This window comes from Eubalaena glacialis, chromosome 13 (assembly GCF_028564815.1).
Source record: "Eubalaena glacialis isolate mEubGla1 chromosome 13, mEubGla1.1.hap2.+ XY, whole genome shotgun sequence".
Taxonomy (NCBI): domain Eukaryota; kingdom Metazoa; phylum Chordata; class Mammalia; order Artiodactyla; family Balaenidae; genus Eubalaena; species Eubalaena glacialis.
Genome location: NC_083728.1, coordinates 75,360,380 through 75,380,911, shown reverse-complemented (window position 1 = coordinate 75,380,911; position 20,532 = coordinate 75,360,380). Strand labels below are relative to the sequence as shown.

The 20,532-nt window shown below is 47.7% G+C and overlaps 1 protein-coding gene across 1 annotated transcript; it reads right to left on the bottom strand.

Annotated features, from left to right (window-relative positions):
- Positions 1–8,556: 8,556 nt before the first annotated feature.
- Positions 8,557–17,334, bottom strand: AQP8 (aquaporin 8). The gene is made up of 6 exons (XM_061209220.1): positions 17,308–17,334; positions 16,915–17,168; positions 14,120–14,246; positions 11,833–12,047; positions 10,201–10,335; positions 8,557–8,638 (listed from the first exon to the last, which is right to left on the bottom strand). Exons 1-6 carry the CDS (start codon positions 17,317–17,319, stop codon positions 8,590–8,592), a joined length of 792 nt encoding a protein of 263 aa, XP_061065203.1. The 5' UTR covers positions 17,320–17,334; the 3' UTR covers positions 8,557–8,589.
- Positions 17,335–20,532: the final 3,198 nt, after the last annotated feature.

Here is a 20,532-nt window from a genome sequence, read left to right as displayed (position 1 = left end):
AATCTTTTGAAACTTGTTCAACAAAGTACCAAGGAGGGTAGGCAGTGTAGAAAGAAATCCAACTTACGGTGCCAGAATCGGGTGTGGCCTGTTGGAAGGCAGGTGACTCAGGTAAACATTGATAAATGTTTCGTACATTTGTTAGGAATGTTAGGATTGTTCACATCTCTGTAGGTTGAGTTCCTCTGTGCTGTCTGAATTATAGACTTCTAATGGTAAGTGCAGTTTCATGTTGGTAGTGTGCCTAGCACAGTGAGGTGTGTGTGGTGCCAGTGGGCGTGTGCTTGTATTGTGTCGATGTTCTGGAATTCTAACTCTAAAGATGATGCACATTAATAGAAATCACCACTTAGTAATAGGTACGCAGGATTGATCATTATATCGAAGCATGATTCAGGAAAGTAGATGACTTACTCATAAATATTTATTAAGCACTGTTATGTGTAAGGCTATGTTCTAGGCACAGTGAGGGATATGAAAATGAAAAAAGGCATGGTGTCTGTGCTCAAGGAACTTGCAATATGATGGAAGAAGTATTACATCAAAAGGTAATGTCAATTATGTTCCTGTCGATTACGGAACATAATTAGTTTCTTAATGAAAAAATCACCTTCACTTGCAAAAAGAGTTTTTCTAATTGCCTAAAATCATATTCTCTACCTCTGTCGCTTCAGTTTCCCCAGTGGCAGGAAAGGCTCGAGAACCATTCCTTCTCCAGTGGAATAAACTGATTCTGTCTGTCATATGTCTGGGATCAAGCTAAGGTGAAATTTGGGTTCCCTTACCTTTTCCCAGTTGTAAGTGGACTATTTGAACTTGTATTAAATTAACTTACTGGACTTTGCTTCTGAAGAAATAGAAAGTTCTACCCACCATCTTAGACCAAGGCAGTTTGTATTTTATCTTTTTTAAGGTGGAGCATAAAAGTCAAAATGAACAGTCATACTCTGATTACTGTGTCTCATTTCACATAAATTGCCTTTATGAAGATCCGTAGGAGAAGGTTTCTTCCTAGGTCTCAGTACCAGAGAAAGCTCTGATCCTAAATCAAAAAACCAAAAATTTACCTTACACACACTGATTTTTTTTTTTTTTTTTACAACTTACTGCTTTTCTTTCTTCTGGCTGCTGGAACAAAGAAACTTACAAAAACAGAACTTAACAACTCACCTCAACCAACTACTTAAACCTATATTTATCTAATACTGTATTTTTTCTTTAAAAATTACCCCAAATCCTATTTTTTTAAAGTGGTGCAAAGAAGTAGGCATTTTATTCTCTGACCTCTTACCCGAGGCACTTTGGAACCTGGTTGTATCCCTTCGTAGGCTTATTTTGTTACTTCCACAAATGCCGTGATTCTTACTGGCATTTTTATTATACACATACAACCTACTTTATTCATCTGGAAGGAAACCTTAGTTTTTTTAAAGAGGAAAACTTCACAATATGCTTAAACAGTTCAGGGCAGCCTGCACGTAGAATGAGCGTTAGACCAGAAGCCAAAAGACAAGTTTCATTCTTGTCACTACCACTTTCATAGTGTTGCTGGACAAATCAGCCTCTCTCTGGGCCTGACATCCTTATCTGAAGAGAAGTTGAGCATGATTGCCAAGACTGCTCTGGCTCTGATGTTTTGTGAGGCTATGGGGCATCATGTAGAGAGGAAGAGATTATAAGACCAGGCCACTGCCCTGGCTCGCCACCACAGGCAGCATTTCGGACCGCACTGAATCCACCCCATACTTTAGCAAGAGGATGCTGTGAGCAGTCCGGGAGCTTGCTCAGTGAGGAGAAAGGACAAATCGCTCATGTTCAACCGCAGGCAGCCCCTGAGTCACCTCGATAGGCAGTGGCAGGTAGCTGCAGTGGAGAAAGCCTATTTTGTGAGCTCTGGTGCCCAGTGACAGACACGATTCAACTCTGAGGGAGCTTGGGAAGCCCCCAATGCAAGGAGCGTCTGAGTGACTTGTGTAGTGATAAGCCTTTACCTCTGAATGCATTCCAAGTATAAATGTATGTCTACTCATTGTTTTGTATTAATGTTCACTTAGATGTCTTCTTGAAAACTTGTATGTGAAATAAATGTCTAAAATAAATGACTCCCATTGGTTTTTGCCATAATTTGAAGGCTGTCTTCTATTAAGGAAAAAGAGAACTTATCCAAGGGATAATAAAAGCTGACCCTCGTAGCTCAAGAGAATTTCAGTTTCTTTGCAGCCCACTGTTCTCCCCGCAGCTAGCAGGGATCTCTTGGGAGTCCACAGCTATTCCTGTGCTGCAGTCCTCTGATAGTTGTCACTGCCATTGTCCCAGAAAATGTTCGGCTCCAATTCTAGAGTGGAGTTAGTCTTGGAGGCACACACTGCGTGTGTTCTTGGAGGGGCACTCCACCACAGCCTCTGCTGCTGGAACAAGTCTTGACGTGATTTCCCCAGATACGGTGGTGCCTTTGGTTTACTATTTGATTTAAAGAGTCCCAGTGGCTTCCACCTAGCCCTTCTTCCCATAACAACTCCAACTCCATGGGTCATAGAGTCAGTGTAGAGATTTTGTCACTTGCCGAGGATGTATTTCCAACTATACTCTTAGAAACTGTAAGAAGAACCATAGGATGGATTTAGAGCCAGTTCACCTAGACATGAGGTAGATTCCAGACAAAGTGTATCTCTCACCTGGACTTTATAAGCAGCCAACTGCAATAGCGCCCAAGGTTCTCAAGAATTACAACTGCTCAGGGTCAGTATCTGAGAGTCCCTCTACATCTTCTATATTTTCCTTGAGTAAATGGCCACAACCTTTTTAGAGGAAACAAAGACAAAGGCTCAGAATAGGGACTTCCCTGGTGGTCCAGTGGTTAAGAATCCGTCTTGCAATGCAGGGGATGCCGGTTCGATCCCTGGTTAGGGAACCAAGATCCCACATGCCACAGGGCTACTGAGCCCACGTGCCACAACTAGAGAGAAGCCCGTGCACCGCAATGAAAGATCTTGTGTGCCACAACTAAGACTGAATGCAGCCAAAACCTAAATAAATATTAAAAAGAAAAAAAAAAGGCTCAGAATATTCATGTGCGTTGTTACATCAGAATCCTTCCACAAGATTACCTGATCTTCTATTCCTTTATAGAGATTTAAGTCTGTGAACTGACCCACGTCTGGGAGTGAGATGAGAGACTTTAAATCTCTAAGGGGAAAAAAATCTCTAAGGCTACAAATTTTCAATTCCTATAAACCAGTTAAGGCAATTAGATTTTAAGGGAGGAGAATGAATGCTTTGTGTTTCAAACACCAAAAGGAACAAAGCTAGTCACAACCTCCAGACTCCATGGTGGGTCCAGGGACTCACCATGGAGGGGAAGCAATGGTTTTGGGTCCCAAGAGAGGCGAATGCCTGAACCCACTTTGAGGTGGTAGGACTCTGGAGGAAAATGGCAGTGTGGGGATAGAGGGGATGGGGGGCAAGACCCGAAAGGCCCGGCCTTAAGAGTTGCTTGGATACATGAGCATGGAGCCCGTGGAGCACACAGGTGTGCTTGGTGTGGAAGCTGTGGAATTGTCAGTAAACAACCCCTCTTTCTAGAAACCACCCTGGCCGAGACAAGTGTGACTGACTCAGCTATAAAACGGTAGCTGCAGCGGGCACGAAGTAAAAAGTTAGAGCAGGAAGACCATGGGCAGATGAATGGATAAAGGAGATGTGGTATATTTATGCAATGGAATATTACTCAGCCATAAAAATGAATGAAATAATGCCGTTTGCAGCACATGGATGGACCTAGAGATTATCATACTAAGTGAAGTAAGTTAGACAAAGACAAATATATCATTTATATGTGGAATCTTAAAAAAATGATACAAATGAACTTATTTACAAAACAAGAAATAGACTCACAGACACAGAAAACAAATTTATGGTTACCAAAGGGGAAAGGGTGTGGGGAGGGATAAATTAGGAGGTTGGGATTAACAGATGTACACTAGTATAGATAAAATAGATAAACAGCAAGGACCTACTGTATAGCTCAGAGAACTGTATTCAATATCTTTTAATAACCTAAAACAGAAAAGAATCTGAAAAAGTATATATATATATAAAACTGAATCACTTTGCTGTACACCTGAAACTAACACAACATTGTAAATCAACTATACTTCAATAAAAAATTTTTTTAATATTAAAAGTAAAATAAAGCGATTTCCCTGGTGGTCCAGTGGTTAAGATTCCATGCTCCCAATGCAGGGGGCCTGGGTTCGATCCCTGGTCAGGGAACTAGATCCCCATGCCGCAACTAAGACCTGGCACAGCCAAATAAATAAATAAATAAATATTTAAAAAATAAAATTAAAAGTTAGGACATGAAGGTAGAAGATTGGCATACTTCCCCTTTGGATTGCTTAAACTCTCAGAGTTCTTGGACAGTCTGGTGAGGGAAGATGCGAGAACATAATACTAGGCTTCTCAACAACACAGAATGTGAGGACTCAAGCCAATTCTCGCAAAAGGAAATGAATCAGTACTTGTGCTCCAAGGGTCTAAAGCAGCACATGCCTGCTGCAGTAGAAAAAAACACTAGAGAGTGTGTCCAAAATCCTGGATTCTAATTGAGCTCTGCCGCTAGATCACTGTGTGATTATAGTCAAATTATTTAGCTCGCCTCTCTGGGTTTTGGGATTGGACAGCATGAGTGCTTCCCAACATTTTCCCCTCAAGAGGCCCAAAGATCCTTATATGAAGATAGTTGACTGAGAAAACACATGCGTGCAAAGTCCGTTTAGAATCTTCTTGCCAGAGCTCCACCCCCTTGCCATGATTCTGATACCTGCACATTTCAAAACCTTTGATTAGAGGGACTTCCCTGGCGGTCCAGTGGTTAACACTCCACGCTTCCACTGCAGGGGGCGCGGGTTTGAACCAAGATCTTGCGTGCCACATGGTGCGGGGGGGAAAAAAAAATTTTGATTAGACAATAATAAATATAAGAGCTATCACATTGTCCACTTACTAGGTATGAGGCATTGTGCTAATGCTTTACAAACACTTATCCTCACAAACATTCTGAGGCAGGTTTCCCATTTTAAGGAAACTGAGGCTGAGAGAAGTTAAATAACTTCTTCAAACTTATACAGCAAAAAAGCCAATGGTCTGAGATTTAAACTTGGATCTTTCTCAGAATCCAAACTCGTAGCAACTGCATTTTACTACTGTCATAGAGTTTCCAGCTCTAACATCCTAAAATTCTGTGACCTCGTTGTTCCTGAGAAGACAGGAGGTGGCGTGGAGGTAAACTTAGGTGATCTGGGTCAATTTTGGATTCTACTCTGTAGGGTCAGAATGAATTTGAGAGTCATTAGGATCAGCCTATACCATTCTTTCAGTCAACAAGTACTCAGTCCCTTCTATACAGCAGTGAGCCAAATAATGTGGAATCACAAAGAGGAATTAACATGGATCTTCCTGTTGAGAGCTTGTGGTCTAGAAATTGACATGAAGAGAAGGACTTGAAATCCAATTGCAAGTTAGGAGTGAGAAGAGTTATCATACACGTCCTTCTGTCCCCCTCTTCATGGGGGACTAAGGGGCAAGTAGGCGACATACTGTCCCTTATTCAGCAATAGTAACCTGTGATGACAAAGATCATGAACCCTGCAGTCAAACGTACCTTATCTTAAATTTTGGCTCCACCAATGTCCTAACTATGTGACTCTGGGTAATGTCATCTCTTGGGATCTCCATTTGCTCCTCTGGAAAATGGGAAGAGTAAGAGTGGCTACCTGTATTCATTTCCTGAGGCTGCCCCTAGAAATGACCACAACCTCGGTGACTTAAAAAAACAGGTATTTATTCTCTCACCATTCTGGGGGCCAAAAGTCTGAAATCACAGCGTCAGCAGTCCACACTCCCTCCAAAGGCTACGGGGAGAACCCTTCCTTGCTTCTTCTAGCTCTTGGTGACGCCTGGTACTATCATGTGATACCATAACTCTGCCTCAGTCCTTCCATATGGCCACCTTCTCTGTGTCCTTTTCTGTCTCTTATAAGGACACTTTCATTGGATTTAGGGCCCACTCTAATCCAGTATGGTCTCTTCTTGACCCTTACCTTACTTGGGTCTGCAAAGCCCTTGTTTCCAAATAAGGTCACATTCTGCGGTTCCAAGTGGACATGAATTTAAGGGGGGACACTATTCAACCCACTACACTACCTCATGGGATTGTTGTGTGAGGACTAAATGAAATGTGCATGGAAAGCATGCTGCACAGTGCCGAGCACATAATAAACACTCAATAAATGTTAGCTGTACACGTGTGTGCATGTGTGTGTATGGGTGTGTATATATACATGTATATATACATATAACTGTTTTTTTACTAGATTTACCAAAGGTTGATTTCATTATTTATTTCACCAAAGGATGTAGTAACTTTTAATGTTTTTCACTCTTTGTGAGTTTTCTAATGTGTTGTTTCTGATTTCAAACTTTTACTGAACATCTACTGTATGCTAGGTGCCATGTTAAGTCCTTCCCATTGCATTAACTCATTGGACCCACACAATATGCCTGTTGCTGAGGAAACTGAAGCTCAGAGAGCTTAAATAAATTGCCCAGGCAGGGTCACACAGCTAGTAAGTGTGGTGAAGCTGGGATCTGAACCCAGGTTCAGCAGACCCCAGAGTCCTAGTTCTTAACTGAAGTAGGTCCATCAGCGCATACGTTGGGTCTTGAATTTGCCTTCATTGAGTTCTTTGCCTTTCCTCTCTTCACTTGGGCTCTTTGAGCACATCATTTACCATCCTTTCCTATCTCAGCCTATTCATTTGATCTACTGGATAAATCACAATTTCTTACTAGATGTTCTTCCAGCAAAGACTCATCCTTTCCTGACTAACCCTAACGGTTCTTCCTATTATTGCATAATTGCCCTGTTAACAATTCTGTTTGTTCTTAACCCCATGAGTTAATGTTCGCTATTTGTCTTTGAGTGCAGCTATATGTCTTAAGATTACATGAACAGTATAAGAGCCCAGACTCTGGAGCCAGACCACTGGGATTTGAATCTCAGCTCTGCCACTTCCTGAGTGACCTTGAGTAAGTAATTTGACTTCTCTGTGCCTCACTTTCCTCATATGTAACATGAAAAATAATAATAACAATGTACCTGTACAGTTGTGAAAATGAAATAAATTACCACATGTTTTGAACACAAAGCAGATTCTGGCATGTAGAAAGTGCTCAATTAGTGTCAGTAGCTATTTTTACAATTACCTTCACATCATTGAACACAGGTTGTCTGAGTAGCTCTTCTCCTTAGGTTTGTTGTTATTGAAATTTATTATTCTCTTTTTCTCCAAAATGTCTTGGATATTTGGGTGGTGTCCATTTTCTCAACAGGCAATCTCTCATTGTATTGGTAATATCCTCCAGTGAGCATTTTCTTCCTTTCTACTCAGGTCAGTATTTTGCTTGTCTGGCAGAAGTGGGTGATGCTTTTGTTTGTTGCTGAGAATTATTTTTCCCTAGCACCCCTTTGCGGTGTTAGAATGATCACCTTCCATAAATTACCCACAGATTCTTGTAGAGAAGATACACATGCTACTTTTAAGGTGTGAACTTTGGAACGTGTCTTTTTATTCTTTTGTATCCTTAGTTATTCACTGTACTCATGTCTTCCATCTAAATGCCTCTGTCTCTCCAGACCTGAAGGATGCCACGTTATACATTTCCCTGGGAAATCCTTGCAGCTCTGGTCCACCCCCATACCCACCCGCATCCCCAGCTGGAGTGCCATGAGTGGGTCAGTCCATGTCCTGGATAGCTCTGGGCACTAAACCATGCCCAGGAGTCTGCGTTGGGCTTTTCAGCAGGATCTTGAGGTCTGTGATCTGGAACTGATTCTGACCAGAGTCCAAACTGGACTCCAGAATGGACTCAGCTCCAGACAGAGCTCCCTTGGCTCTGGCTGAGTGGGAGACGGGCTTTGGGTTGGTCTGCACTCTTAAGTACCTGCCTTGGCCCTGCACTCTAAGCTGGGCTCGAGCTAATTAGACTCTGGACAGCTAAAGCTCAGCCCAGACTTTTGCTTCCCCCCCAGTGGTGTCCATTTCTGAAAGGAAAGGCCAGCCAGTGGGCACACGGAAGGAAACATTGGACTATTTATTGCAAAGCTAGATTGACAGCACAGGCCGCAAGGAAACAGACCAAAGAAGGCCCTTCTCTAACAGAGGAATCGGGGAACAAGAGAAGGAGAAAGGGGATGAGGGAAGTGAGCGGAGACACACTAACGGCCACCTCTCCCACCCATTCTTCTGCTCCCGGGACCTTCCCTGTCAAGAAAAGCTCTTCTGTTGTGCTTGTTTCTATCTGTCTCTGGGCATTGCTGGCAACACATTCCCCAGGCTGAGGTCTCTGATGAGCACAAAGGAATTCGAAGGAACTAGCACATCTGAAAAGCCAGACCCAAGTCAGGGGAAGCATATCAGTCACTTCTCAGAGCTCTGCTCCGCCAGGAAATGCAGAGCTGTCTGGTCTGCAGTCCAGGACAGGTCCACTGAGGGTCCCTAGGGCGGCAGGAATTCCACCATCTCAGCTTCAGCGCCCCTTTAGTATTAGGCGGGTTTTCCCATCTCCAATGAAGAATCTACAAAAAAGGTGGCCCAGTGAGGTCTCTGCGTCTCTGGGAGAGACCCAACCCTCCATCAAATGTCTCCAGGCCCAGAATTCTCCAGAGAGATGCCTTCCTGAGCCTCTCCAGCCTCAATAGCCAGATCTCCTTGGGGAGAGGGAGAAACTCCTTCCTGTTGGGTCTCTAACCCTTTTCCTGAAGATCCCCATCTCTACCATTCTGAAAGCATCAGAGAATTATCTGTGATGCTTTTCACTAATCCACAGGCCAAGCCAGGACTGCAGACAGGCAGCGATGCAAGCAGTCTAGATCAGCTCAGCCCAGTGCCTGTCCTCGTCCAGACAGCGGGCACTGTACCTACGTGTATCCCTGCACAACCTGGAGCAGAAAGGAAGGACACTCTGGATCCTTGAGGGTCACAAGAAGAGAGCTGGAGGAGAAGCAGTCAAGCAGGTATTATCCTTCTGATAACACTATCAACCTTCTTACCCATTGCCCAGCTCCAGGGAGCACTGCTCACGTTGTGTCTTATGTGGTTGGCATCTCATGACATGCATGCTCCTGGGGACACCACTAACATGGTGTTCTACGTGGATAAGGTCCCTTGAGTTGTACAACACCCCTGTGGGGAGCTATTCCTCCCCTACTTTCAGTCCATACACTTGTTCAGATGAGGCTGACCTCACCCCAACTCCAGGATAAGATTCATGCTCCAGACATAGCCAATAAGAGTGCCTGGCCCCATGGCTACAGAGATCGATTCAGAGGTAGACATGGCCCAAGCTGGACCAGTCCAACTCAGAGAACAGCAGAGCCAGGACCTTTGTAAGAGCTGTTGTTCTGTTTCCTCTGTTTCCAGCTATTAAGCTGCTAGGATGTAAGTCTGGAGTGCCTGGTGGGCATCTTTGCCTCTACTGGAGAGCCTATCTAAGCATGAAATCTACCCAGATGACAGCAGAGCCTAAAAAGACCAAGCCCTGGGCTTCCCTGGTGGCGCAGTGGTTAAGAATCTGCCTGCCAATGCAGGGGACACGGGTTCGAGCCCTGGTCTGGGAAGATCCCACATGCTGCGGAGCGACTAAGCCCATGAGCCACAACTACTGAGCCTGCGCGTCTGGAGCCTGTGCTCCACAACGGGAGAGGCCGCAACGGTGAGAGGCCCGCGCACCACGATGAAGAGTGGTCCCCGCTCGCTGCAACCGGAGAAAGCCCTCGCACAGAAACGAAGACCCAACATAGTCAAAAATAAATATAAATAAATAAATTAATTAATTAAAAAAAAAAAAAAAAAAAGACCAAGCCCTGAAGACACTGTCTGAGCTCCCACCAAAGCCAGGGCCACTTGTGAACTTTTCAATTATGTGAGCCAATGAGTTCCCCTTTATGATGAAAGCTGTGTTCAGATGGATTTCTGTCACTTGCCACCAAAGGTCCCAGAGCCATAATCTTTGCCTCTGAAGAAGGCTTCCTCTTCTCTTCTCCAAACCCAAGCGAGACCCTAGCCCTCTAGACCTGGATGTTCTAGGAACTGTCACCATGCCCACCAGATGGGCCATGACCCTGTGTCACATTCCTACCTGATGAGCACCCCTACAAGCAGGCTGGCCAGGAGCGGGCCCAGCCAGTAGATCCAGTGGAAGTCCCAATGGTTGGCCACCACAGCCGGTCCAAAGGCACGGGCAGGATTCATGCAGGCTCCAGACACAGCTCCCCTGCAAACACCCAGCCACAATGGTCAGCAGAATCTCAGCCAAGGAGCCCCGACTCACCCACGTTCATTTCCCCAAGTAGGCCTAAGTCACACGCTACCCAGAAACCCCCTCTAAGCTACCATATCATGGCGGTCTGGGAGGTTCCAAAGTGAAAGGCTTGACCCCTCCCCAGAGTCCTCCCTACAGTCTGCCACTCCCCACACACCCTTCTAGAAGAATGGGCAGCAAGTAGTGCCCGTTCAGTGATGGCAGGAAGGAAGATGGATCTGCTCCTTCTCCAGAGTCGATAAGGCAAAGTAAGCAGTTTTCAGCTATATGAACTTTGGGGTCAAGCAGACCTAGATTCAAATCCCAGCCCAGCTATTTCTAGCTGTGACCTTTGTTTAACCTCTCTGTGTTTCAGCTGAGATGAAAGTACATATCTCATAGGTTGTTGTCAGGAGCGAATGAGGAAACGCATATAGAGCCCATGTTTCTCATATAATTCACGTGCAAGTGTTAACTCTAATCTCGCTGACCTGGTTGAGGCCTTTGTTGCACCACAAGCTAGGGACCCAGCATCTCCCAAAGAGGGACTGTTCCCCAAGAGCACCTCTCTAGTCCCGGTGTCTGTACCCTTGCCCCATTCGCTCAAGCTGGGGTCCTCACTCAGGCCTCATCCCTCACAGACCCCACCTGTGTCCAGCAGCCAAAGCCAACTGGATGAGTCAGTAGGCTTATAAGCGAACCAAAAGCCACTAGGAGGCATCAAAGCACTGCCACAGCTCTGCACATGCATTTCCCCAGCCTCCCCAGACTCCACCTCCCAAAGGATGACTTAGGGCTGGAGGCAGAGCAGAGAAAGGCTACACTTGGTCCTGTGTCCAAGAGGAAAGGAAGGAGTTGGTCTGTGGGAAGGAGCTCCCTCATCCCCTATATTTAGCAGGGTCCCTTGTCCCAGATCTCTCATTTAATTTGCCACTTCCCAATGACCTTAAATAAGTCGCTTGTGTCCTCTCTGAGCCCCAGTTTCCTCATATATAAAAGGGAAGAAATAATCCTTTGTCTCCTTAATCCCTTCCCAAGCCTACTGAGAGGCTCTAGATAAACGAGACAATGGGTGTGGAAGCTCTTTGTAAGTCTGAGGCTAAAACCTGGCTGCCTGCTGGCAGGATAAACACAGTCCACAGAAATGGTTTATTGATACTACAGAAAGTAGAAAATTCACATAAAAATCCAGTCTTCTGACTTCCCTGGAATGAAATTAGAAGGGTCACCCCAAGCCCATATTCCCACACAGCGATAACTTATCAGAGGTGCATGGTGGTGGCCTCCTTAGATGCCACAGTCCCCACCATTCCCTGTTGTCTGCCTCCTGCCAGCCCACTTCCCCCGTTTACATTACCTGTGTGGCTTCTATTGGCAACCCTCAGGTAAGCTCAGCAGACCTGCCCTCCTCCAGGGGCGAGCCTCGGCCCAGGGCTGAGCACTGTGGTCCCACAGCCAAGGGGCACTCACCCTGCTAGGATGTTCACGGTGACAGAGAAGCCGATGGAGAATGGGGCCAGAGGACCCTGCGTCTTCTCGTTTATGGCGCCCATGCACACAGCCAGTGCCAGCAGTGTCGTCAGGATGATCTCTGCCACCACGGCCCCCGTCACCTGCCTGGGCTCCTGGACTGTCACGAAGGCTGCCCCAGACGCGTTCCAGAACCTCTCCTCGGAACTCACCGCCTGCAGAGAGCAGTGCTCAGCCTCATGGTGGGGGTGGAGAGACAGCTGGGAGCTGACGGGAGGGGCCCCATCCTTTCGAGCCAGGGAAGGGTCCTGTCCAATGTGCAGCCAGACGTATCTGGACCCACATCCCAGCTCCACCAGTTCCCATTGTGCGGCTTTGCCTGAGCTGTTGGACTTCCCTAAGCCTCATTTTGCTCTTCTGTAAATGGGGATAACCCAGCGGTGGCTCCAGGTATTGCAGGCCTGAAGGGTATGTAACTTATATGACTTTCTTTGAGAAAGAATACTAAAATACCTTATTTTTACAAACTTTGCAAACACATATACCCAGGTAAACACATAACCAGCCCCCCTAAAAGGCCCCTTCGAAGAGATGAGAAGAGCCCTGAAGCTTAAGCCCCATTGGCTTCCCAGGAAATCGGCCTTGGGGTCATCACGACACCTGGGGAGGGAAGACTGCAGTGCAGACAAGCTTCTGGACCCGGGACTCAAATCCAGGCTCAGCTGCTCCCCAGCTCATCTGAACTTGGGCAAATTATTGCCTTCTCTGTGCCTCTGCTTCCGCCTCTGTAAAGTAGGCGTGGTCATGGTAATAGCCCCGGGCCCAGGTGGGGAGTGCTGTTTAAGGACTGATGCAGGCTTCTAGTCAAGTTGGAGATTAAATGAGAGGATTCTACCAAGTGCTCGGGGAGGGCGGAGGGCATCCAGTGAATGACCACTGCTGCCCCACACTGGTCTCCATCATGTTGGACAAGTTTGCAAGTGACCAGGCCTGAGGGAGGGTCCCAGCACTGCTTTCCATTGGGAATCAGAGCAGCAAGGTCCGGGCCCCGTTCTAAACAGACAGGGGAGCAGGGTCTCAAATGGGGGCACGGGGAGACCAGGGCAGGGACGACAGCAAAATGGGATTCGAGACCAAAGTCTGCAATGGGCAGCGCTTAGAGCTACAGACCAAACCCCAGGCAAGCTAACAGGGTGCCCTCTTCATCCCTTCCCACCTCCCCACTCCCTCCAATCCCACCCCCAACACAAGCCAAGCAAGGCTTCCAACTTGAAGGGACCCTGGTTGAGACTTCAGAACAGCAGGAAGGAAAGAGAGAGAAGGAAAGAAGGAAAAAAGGAAGTCAGGCAGGCAAAGAGGGAGGAAGGAAGTCCTTCCATGGAGTTACGTGTAGAGCTATAGAAATTCTGTGGCTGAGAGGAAGAGCTAGCCTTCCTACCGGAATGGGAAGATTCCAGTAATTTGAGCATTAACCCCCATCAAAGGTAGAGTAACTCAGTTTAAAGGCAGGCAAACTGGAGAACACACAGAGAAGTTAGTCCAGGAGTTTCTCAAGGAGAATAACCCTGTATATCCCGTATCCTCAGACGGTGCTTAGTGAGACGTTTGTAGCATGAATGAAGTGAATGAATGAATGAATAAAAAAACAGAATTGTCTAAATCCAGAAATGGACTCAGGAACAGAAACCTTGAGTCCTGAATTCTGCTTCCTGGTCTGTCTAGGGAGGGCTGTGTCCAGACACAGACAGACAGGGTGGGTTTGGAGGAAACCAAAGGCCCTTTGAGTGTCCCCGCCGAGGTAGAAAGGACCACGCAATCCCATTGGAGGCAACAGGAAAAGAACTGGACAGGACTTCCCTGGTGGCACAGTGGTTAAGAATCCGCCTGCCAATGCAGGGGACACGGGTTCGAGCCCTGGTCCGGGAAGATCCCACATGCCGCGGAGCAACTAAGCCCGTGCGCCACAACTACTGAGCCTGCGCTCTAGAGCCCGCGAGCCACAACTACTGAGCCTGCGTGCCACAACTACTGAAGCCCACGCGCCTAGAGCCCGTGCTCCACAACAAGAGAAGCCAACACAATGAGAAGCCCGCGCACCGCAACGAAGAGTAGCCCCTGCTCACCCCGCAACTAGAGAAAGCCCATGCCCAACAATGAAGACACAACGCAGCCAATCACTCAATTTTTTAAAAAAGAATTGGATAGTCCCCACTCCCTGCCCCTCACCCACCCCAGCAGCCCCGTCAGAGCAAAAGCCCCCAGCCCAGCCCCGTGGGGGATCACCCACCTTGGCCAAGGTGGCCCCGATCAGCCCCCCACACAGCTGGGAGATCCAGTAGGGAAGGAGCATCGTCAGGTGGAGGCCTCCGACCAGCATGGCTGCCAGGGACACCGCAGGGTTGAAGTGTCCACCACTGTCACCCACAAAAGCAGAAGGAGTCGTGAGGCCAAGGCCCAGGCACTGGGCCCCAGCAGCCCCACCACCTCCCCAGATGGCCTTGCGGGGCCGGAGTCCGTCAAGGGCAGCCCAGGTAGAAAACAGGCACCAAATTACGCCCACTCTCCCCGAGGTGCCCAGTGGTGGGGGAGAGCCTGGGAGGGGAGGGCAGCGCCATTCCTGTCCTACACCCAGACCCCAGGGTGGCCCAGACAAGAATACGGCGGGAAACTGTCCCTCAGCTCCTTCCAGACCCCCTAAGAGCTGCGTCCAGCCCTTCAGAGCCGTGGCCACAGGTCAGAATGAGACCCCAGGCTTCAAACTCACAGCCCAAGAGAGGTATCCTGGCCTCCCCTTAGAAGTAACCAGGCCCTAAACAACAGCTCCTGATTGGTTGAACTCAACCAATAAAATTTTTTATTGGTGGAACTCAACCAGTAAAATTCCTATTTTTGTTCTGAAAGTGTGACTAGTGTTGCCTGTAAAATTGAGATTAGAGGTTTCTGGAAATGGCATTGGGAATCAGGATCGAGGTTAGAGGTTCATGATTAAGTTAGGGATTGGGATCTGGAGTTTGGGATGTGAAGGGGATTAGACAAAGTCGAACCTAGGTCAAAGGGCTGGTTCAAGTTGGCTGGTCCTTCCAGAGGTCATGGGTCAAGAGCCTTCCTTTTCACCAAGATGCTCAACCAGTCCAAGCCCCAGAGTCTAGAGGCACCCCCGCCAGTGCCCTGCTACCCCCATTGGCATCCTATCCAGTCCCACTCAGATGAAGGAACTATCCTGAGAGGTTGGCTCACCAATCCCCCTGGTGCCTGGGATGGACACACCCAATAAGAGGGACAGTGACCCCAAGGCCCCCCCCCATGTCAACCCAGATGTTTAGAGCCCACCAATGGGCCTGCCCACCCAATGGACACAGGGCATTGAGCTGAGACTGGACAGAGGACCCTGGCTCTGGACACAGGGACTTTGTCCAACATGCTGACATTTCAGGACCAGCTGCCCCAACTTGTCTGGTGCAGCTCTGTGCACAGGCCCTTGGGTGAGCTTCCTGCAGGATCAGGAAGCACCAGCTGATCTCAGACTTGACCGGTGGGGAGAGGGGCAGCCAGGCTTACTTGGCCTCAATTCAGGCCCATGACCAAGCTTAGCCTGGGCTCTGCCAAAGCAGAGAGGTGAAGGTTGAGGTGGGGCGGCCTCCTGCAGGAGGGACACTTAGAACCCTCTCGGCCATCAGCCTCGCCACCAGGTCACCCAGCCCAAACGGGGAGAGAAACTGTCACTCAGAGTGTGGCTCGACCAGGAGAGGGCTGGAACACTTCACACTCATTAACAGTAAAACAATCAAGACACCTTCTTAGTTTACTCATCCACTGTTTGCTCAACAAATACTTATTGAACACCTACTCTGGTGCTAGGTGCTGTGTCGGGCGCTCCAATAACCTCAGAGTCAGTGCCGGGCACACGGTAGGTACCGAATAAATAGTTGTTGACAAAAAACAGATGGCTGAATAAAAGGCTGGCATTTCAGATAGGCAGTCTCCTGCAGTGCAAAGCGATATTCTCTCCTGCCAGCTGGCCTGGGTTCAAACCCTAGCTCTGCCACCGAAGAGCTGTATGGCCGTGGGCAACTTATATAACCTCTCTGTGCCTCAGTGATCCCTACCTCATAAAGGCTGTTGCAAAGATAATACATGTTCATATAGAGTACTAGCATATAGTTAGTACTCAATAAATATCAGCTATTATTATCATCCCCTTTTATTCCACTGAACATAGAGAGCTTCAGCTACTTGCCCTGGTCGCCCAGCTAAGCGTGACAAAGGTTGCCTTCAACCCCGGACCCTTCGAACAGAAGACTCTGTGCTTTTCATCCCACCTGCAGCTTCCCTTAGATATTTAAAGAGAAATGTTAAAGTTCTCTTTCCATTCTGTTTTTCTAGGAAACAGTATTTCAATTTCCTTACTCAGATCAGTTTTCTGTGTGAGATGAAATACAGACCAACCAGGTTCTAGACCCCCCTGCCAGACACTCCATCCAAGACATTTGTCATTGTGGTTGGTTCTCCTGCGAGCTGTCCAGGGGAGGGTTATGCAAGAGGAACCCTTCAGCCCTCCCTGCCCCCCTGGCGGGTTCTTCTGCATAGCTCTGCCTACCCTAGGCTGGAGCAAAACCCCATCCTAAAGGTGACAGTAACACAGCAACCAACAGTGATTGAGCGCTTACTATGGACTAAGCTCTTCACATCGTTTCATTCTCGTGCCTCCCCCAGGAGATGCTGGGTTTAGGACAGACAGCTTGGGTTTGCCTCCTGGCTCTGCCATGGGACCCTGGACGAGTTACCCGGTCTCTCTCCTTCATGTGTTGGCTTGAGAAATAAGATTTAGAAAATACTCCCACTGTTCCCATTTCATAGGTGGGAAGTTTGGGTTTGGGGAGTGACTTAGTCAAAGCCACAGAGCTCATAGGCTGAAGAGCCAGGATTCAAACCCAAGCAGCCTGACCCCTCCACCAACCCACATTTTACCTACACTGCTCTTGGGATCCTGGGCATGTGCCCAGGGGTCCCTGCCCACAGCTCTGCTCCCTGCCCCTGGCTCCCCAGGTTGGCACCAGACGGAGCGCTCAGAGCTGTTCCCACCTGATATTCCCCAGCGTGGCGATGACCAAGCCCAGGGCCAGCCCATGGGCCAGTGCCGGCTGCAGCAGCCCAGTGTCCGTCCCGTTCTCGATGACCGACAGGCAGCCGATGAAGATGAACAGGGCAGAGCCCAGCAGTTCAACCAGGCAGGGCTGCACAAACCGCTCGTACCAGCACCCACGCCACCTGCCCCCCTCGCTGGGCTCCTTCACCTTGACGCCACCAAACTCCAGGTCACACATGGATGCAGCTGCCTGAAGGGGGGGAAACGGAGGGGGACACGGATGGGAGGAGAGCCCAGAAAGAAGCCCCCCAGTGCCCCAATCTTGAATTAATTCTCAGCAACCTCTTGGATGGCCAGGCTGCAGAGGAAGAGGCCAGCAGTGGACTCACCTCTGCAGACATCAGGGCGGAGGTGACTCAGGACGGGGCTCTGGCCTGCGCTGGCTGGAAAACCCACACCTGCTCTCCTGGACAGGACACTCTTATCTCCAGGACCGGGGCTGCCAGCCCACTACAGGCTCTGCCCCTTTTAAAGGGCTACAGAGGCTCCCGAGAGTGTCAAGAAAGCAATAAAGCCCAGTGGGAGGTGGCCCTGAGGCCCAGGAGAGGAAACACTGTTTTTAACCTTAACTGGGTAGGGCAGGGGGTGGTCAAGGATCGCTGAGCTTTCTGCCAACAAAGGGAAAAGGCGTTGGCTTCGCTGCGTCACCTGGGGAGGGCTCCAGGTCTTCCCCAGCAGGAGATGGAGGGCCCTGATCCCCAGCTCCCTTGGTCACCACCGGGGCCCAGAGGAGACCCACGTGTGTGAGTGAACACGAGGAGGGCCCCGCCAGATCAGGACCACACATGGGAAGTAATGGTAAACTCATCTTCAGTGATTTTTCCATGGACTTCTAAGGACACCTCCTTGTATCTGAGGCCCCGACACCTCCACAGACTCACACTGATAGGCTGATCCAGGACTGAGGGTGTAGACGGATGACCATCTCTGGAGATTGCAGAGGCAATGGTAAAGCCTGTGGACTTTGGAAACAGGCTGCCTGGATTTCAATCCCAGCTCCTCCGTGAACCAGCTGAGTAACCTTGAGCAGTTGCTTACCCTCTCTGCACCTTATTTTTTCTCCCGTGCAGCATGGATGATAGTGGTGGTACCAATCACATCGGGTTGTGTGGCTTAAATAAGTTAAGATCATAAAGTGTTTATGACAGAGTCAGACACATGATAAGCACAATACCAGTGCCTGCTGATTTAGAATATGTATTTATGTGAACTAATATTTACTGAGCACTTTCTACATGCCAGGTGCTAGTCTAAGTACCTTATATGTATTATCTCATTTAAACTTCACAACAACCCCATGAGGTAGGTACTATTATTACAGCCACTTTACAGATGAGGAAGTGGAAATTCGGGAAGGTTAAGTTTCCCAGAATCACACAGCTTTTGTGATTGTGGGCTAAGTCACAAAAGGACAAATACTGTGTGATTCCACTTATATGAGGTACCTAGAGTAGTCACACGCATAGAGACAGAAAGTAGCATGGTGGTTGCCTTGATCTGGGAGGAGGGGAGAATGAGGAGTTATCGTGTGATGGGTACCCAGTTTCAGTTGGGGAAGACGAAAAAGTTCTGGAGGTGCTGCACAACAATATGAATGTACTTAATATCACTAAACTATACACTTAAATGGTTAAAATGGTAAATTCTGTGTTACACATATTTTGAATTGAAAAAACAAAAAACCTGTGGGTAAAGCCACTACCCTCACAATTGAAAGAAAAAAACTTCTGGGTTAAGCCTTTCTAAGGTGATGGATGGATGGATGGATGGATGGATGAATGGATGATGGAAGAAGAGATGGATGGAAGGATGCACAGATGGGTGGATGGATGGAAAGAAAGAAGGAAAGAAGGGAGGAAGGGAAGAAAAGAGAGATGGGTTTCCTTACTCATACATTCAACAAATATTTACATACCTACTGTGAACCAGCCACTGTCCTAAGAGCTGGCAGGAAATGTAGCGGTGAACGAGACAGACAAAGATGCTGTTCGATGTTCACATAACTATTATCTGAGCATTGCACATAGAGATAGAGAAGTAATGTCAGGGATAAGAGAATTTTAATGAAAATTTCCACCATTTATTGATAACCCATTACATATCTACCGCTGTGCTAAGCACTCTGCACATGTCCACAACAACCCTGTAAGTCCTATGACTTCTTATCCCCATCTTCAGATGATAAAAACGAGGCACAAAGAAGTTGAAGCACCTGCTCAAGATCGTGTAGATGAAAAGCATCTGCTTCAGGACAGAAGTAGATGCATCTGGACAAGGGTTTGACAGTTTGCTGAGAGCTCTTTTCAGCTCGAGGCCCGGGAACGCAGCGCCTCTACTGAACATTTGCACATCTCAGAAGGTTTCAGGGCTGCTCTCTTGCTGGTTATCTTGAGACCTGCTCTCTCCCTCCTCTGCACCCACAGCACATCGTACAAGATGTTTCTTATTCCCTTCCTCCCATGTCCCTGCAACATCAAGTCCTGCCAAGTGCTGCTCCCGGAATATTTCTCTCCTGTTTTCACCCAAGCCTTCATCGGTTCTTACTTAGCCTCTTGAAAAAAAATTAAATATTCATTATACACCTGCCAACGGCAGACCCTGCACTGGACACCACACATGCATTCCTTCAATAATTAATATTCACAATAGTCTATTATTTTCCCACTTCACAGGTAGGAACTCCCAGCTGGTATTACTACAACTCCTCATCTGGTCTTCTTGCTTCAACCAATTTCTTTTTTTTCCTTTAATTGAAGTATAGTTGATTTACAATGTTGTGTTAATTTCTGCTGTAAAGCAAAGTGATTCAGTTATACATAGACATACATTCTTTTTCATATTCTTTTCCATTATGGTTTATCACAGGATATTGAATATAGTTCCCTGTGCTAAACAGTAGGACCTAGTTGTTTATCCATTCTATATAAAATATTTTGCATCCATTAATCCAAATTCCCAGTCCATCCCTTCCCCACCCACCCCCTTGGCAACCACAAGTCTGTTCTCTATGTCGGATGCCTCACCCAATTTCAATCCATTCCTTTAAAACTGGCAACCAGCAGGGCACAGTTTGGCACTTGGGTCCAGGTTTGGGGATCAAGCTTCTCCACCTGTGCCCCCTAGCTTCTCTCTCAGCCTCAGTTTCCTTGCCTGTAAAAGTGGGCTAATGGTGGTACCCATCCCCATAGAATTGGTGTATAGATTAAGTGAGACAATGCCCTTAGTACAGTGCCCAATTCAGAGCAGGTGCCCAATAACTAGTAGCTCTTATTATGGTTCTCATTAGTCAGAGTAGGCACCTAACAAATAACCCCAACATTTCAATGGCTTAACATAGTAAAAATTGATTCCTTGTTCACAGAATAGTCCATAGCAGGCCCTTCATCACATGGTGACTCAGGGAGCCAGGCTACTTCCATCCTGGAGATCCACCATCAAGGTCCTCAGATCGTCTGCACCAGCCAGCCAATGGGGGAAGAGAATGTGGAGGACTGTGCAGGGGGTGGTTTGTGGGGTAGGCCTAGAAATGGCAAATACCACTTCCTTCCATATTT

Coding starts and splice junctions, on each gene's coding strand:
- AQP8 (XM_061209220.1), bottom strand. Junction 12,048..14,119: donor TCGGGGCCACCTTGGCCAAG/GTGGGTGATCCC, acceptor TGCTCTCTGCAG/GCGGTGAGTTCCGAGGAGAG. Junction 8,639..10,200: donor CTTGTAGGGGTGCTCATCAG/GTAGGAATGTGA, acceptor CCTTTTTTGTAG/ATTCTTCATTGGAGATGGGA.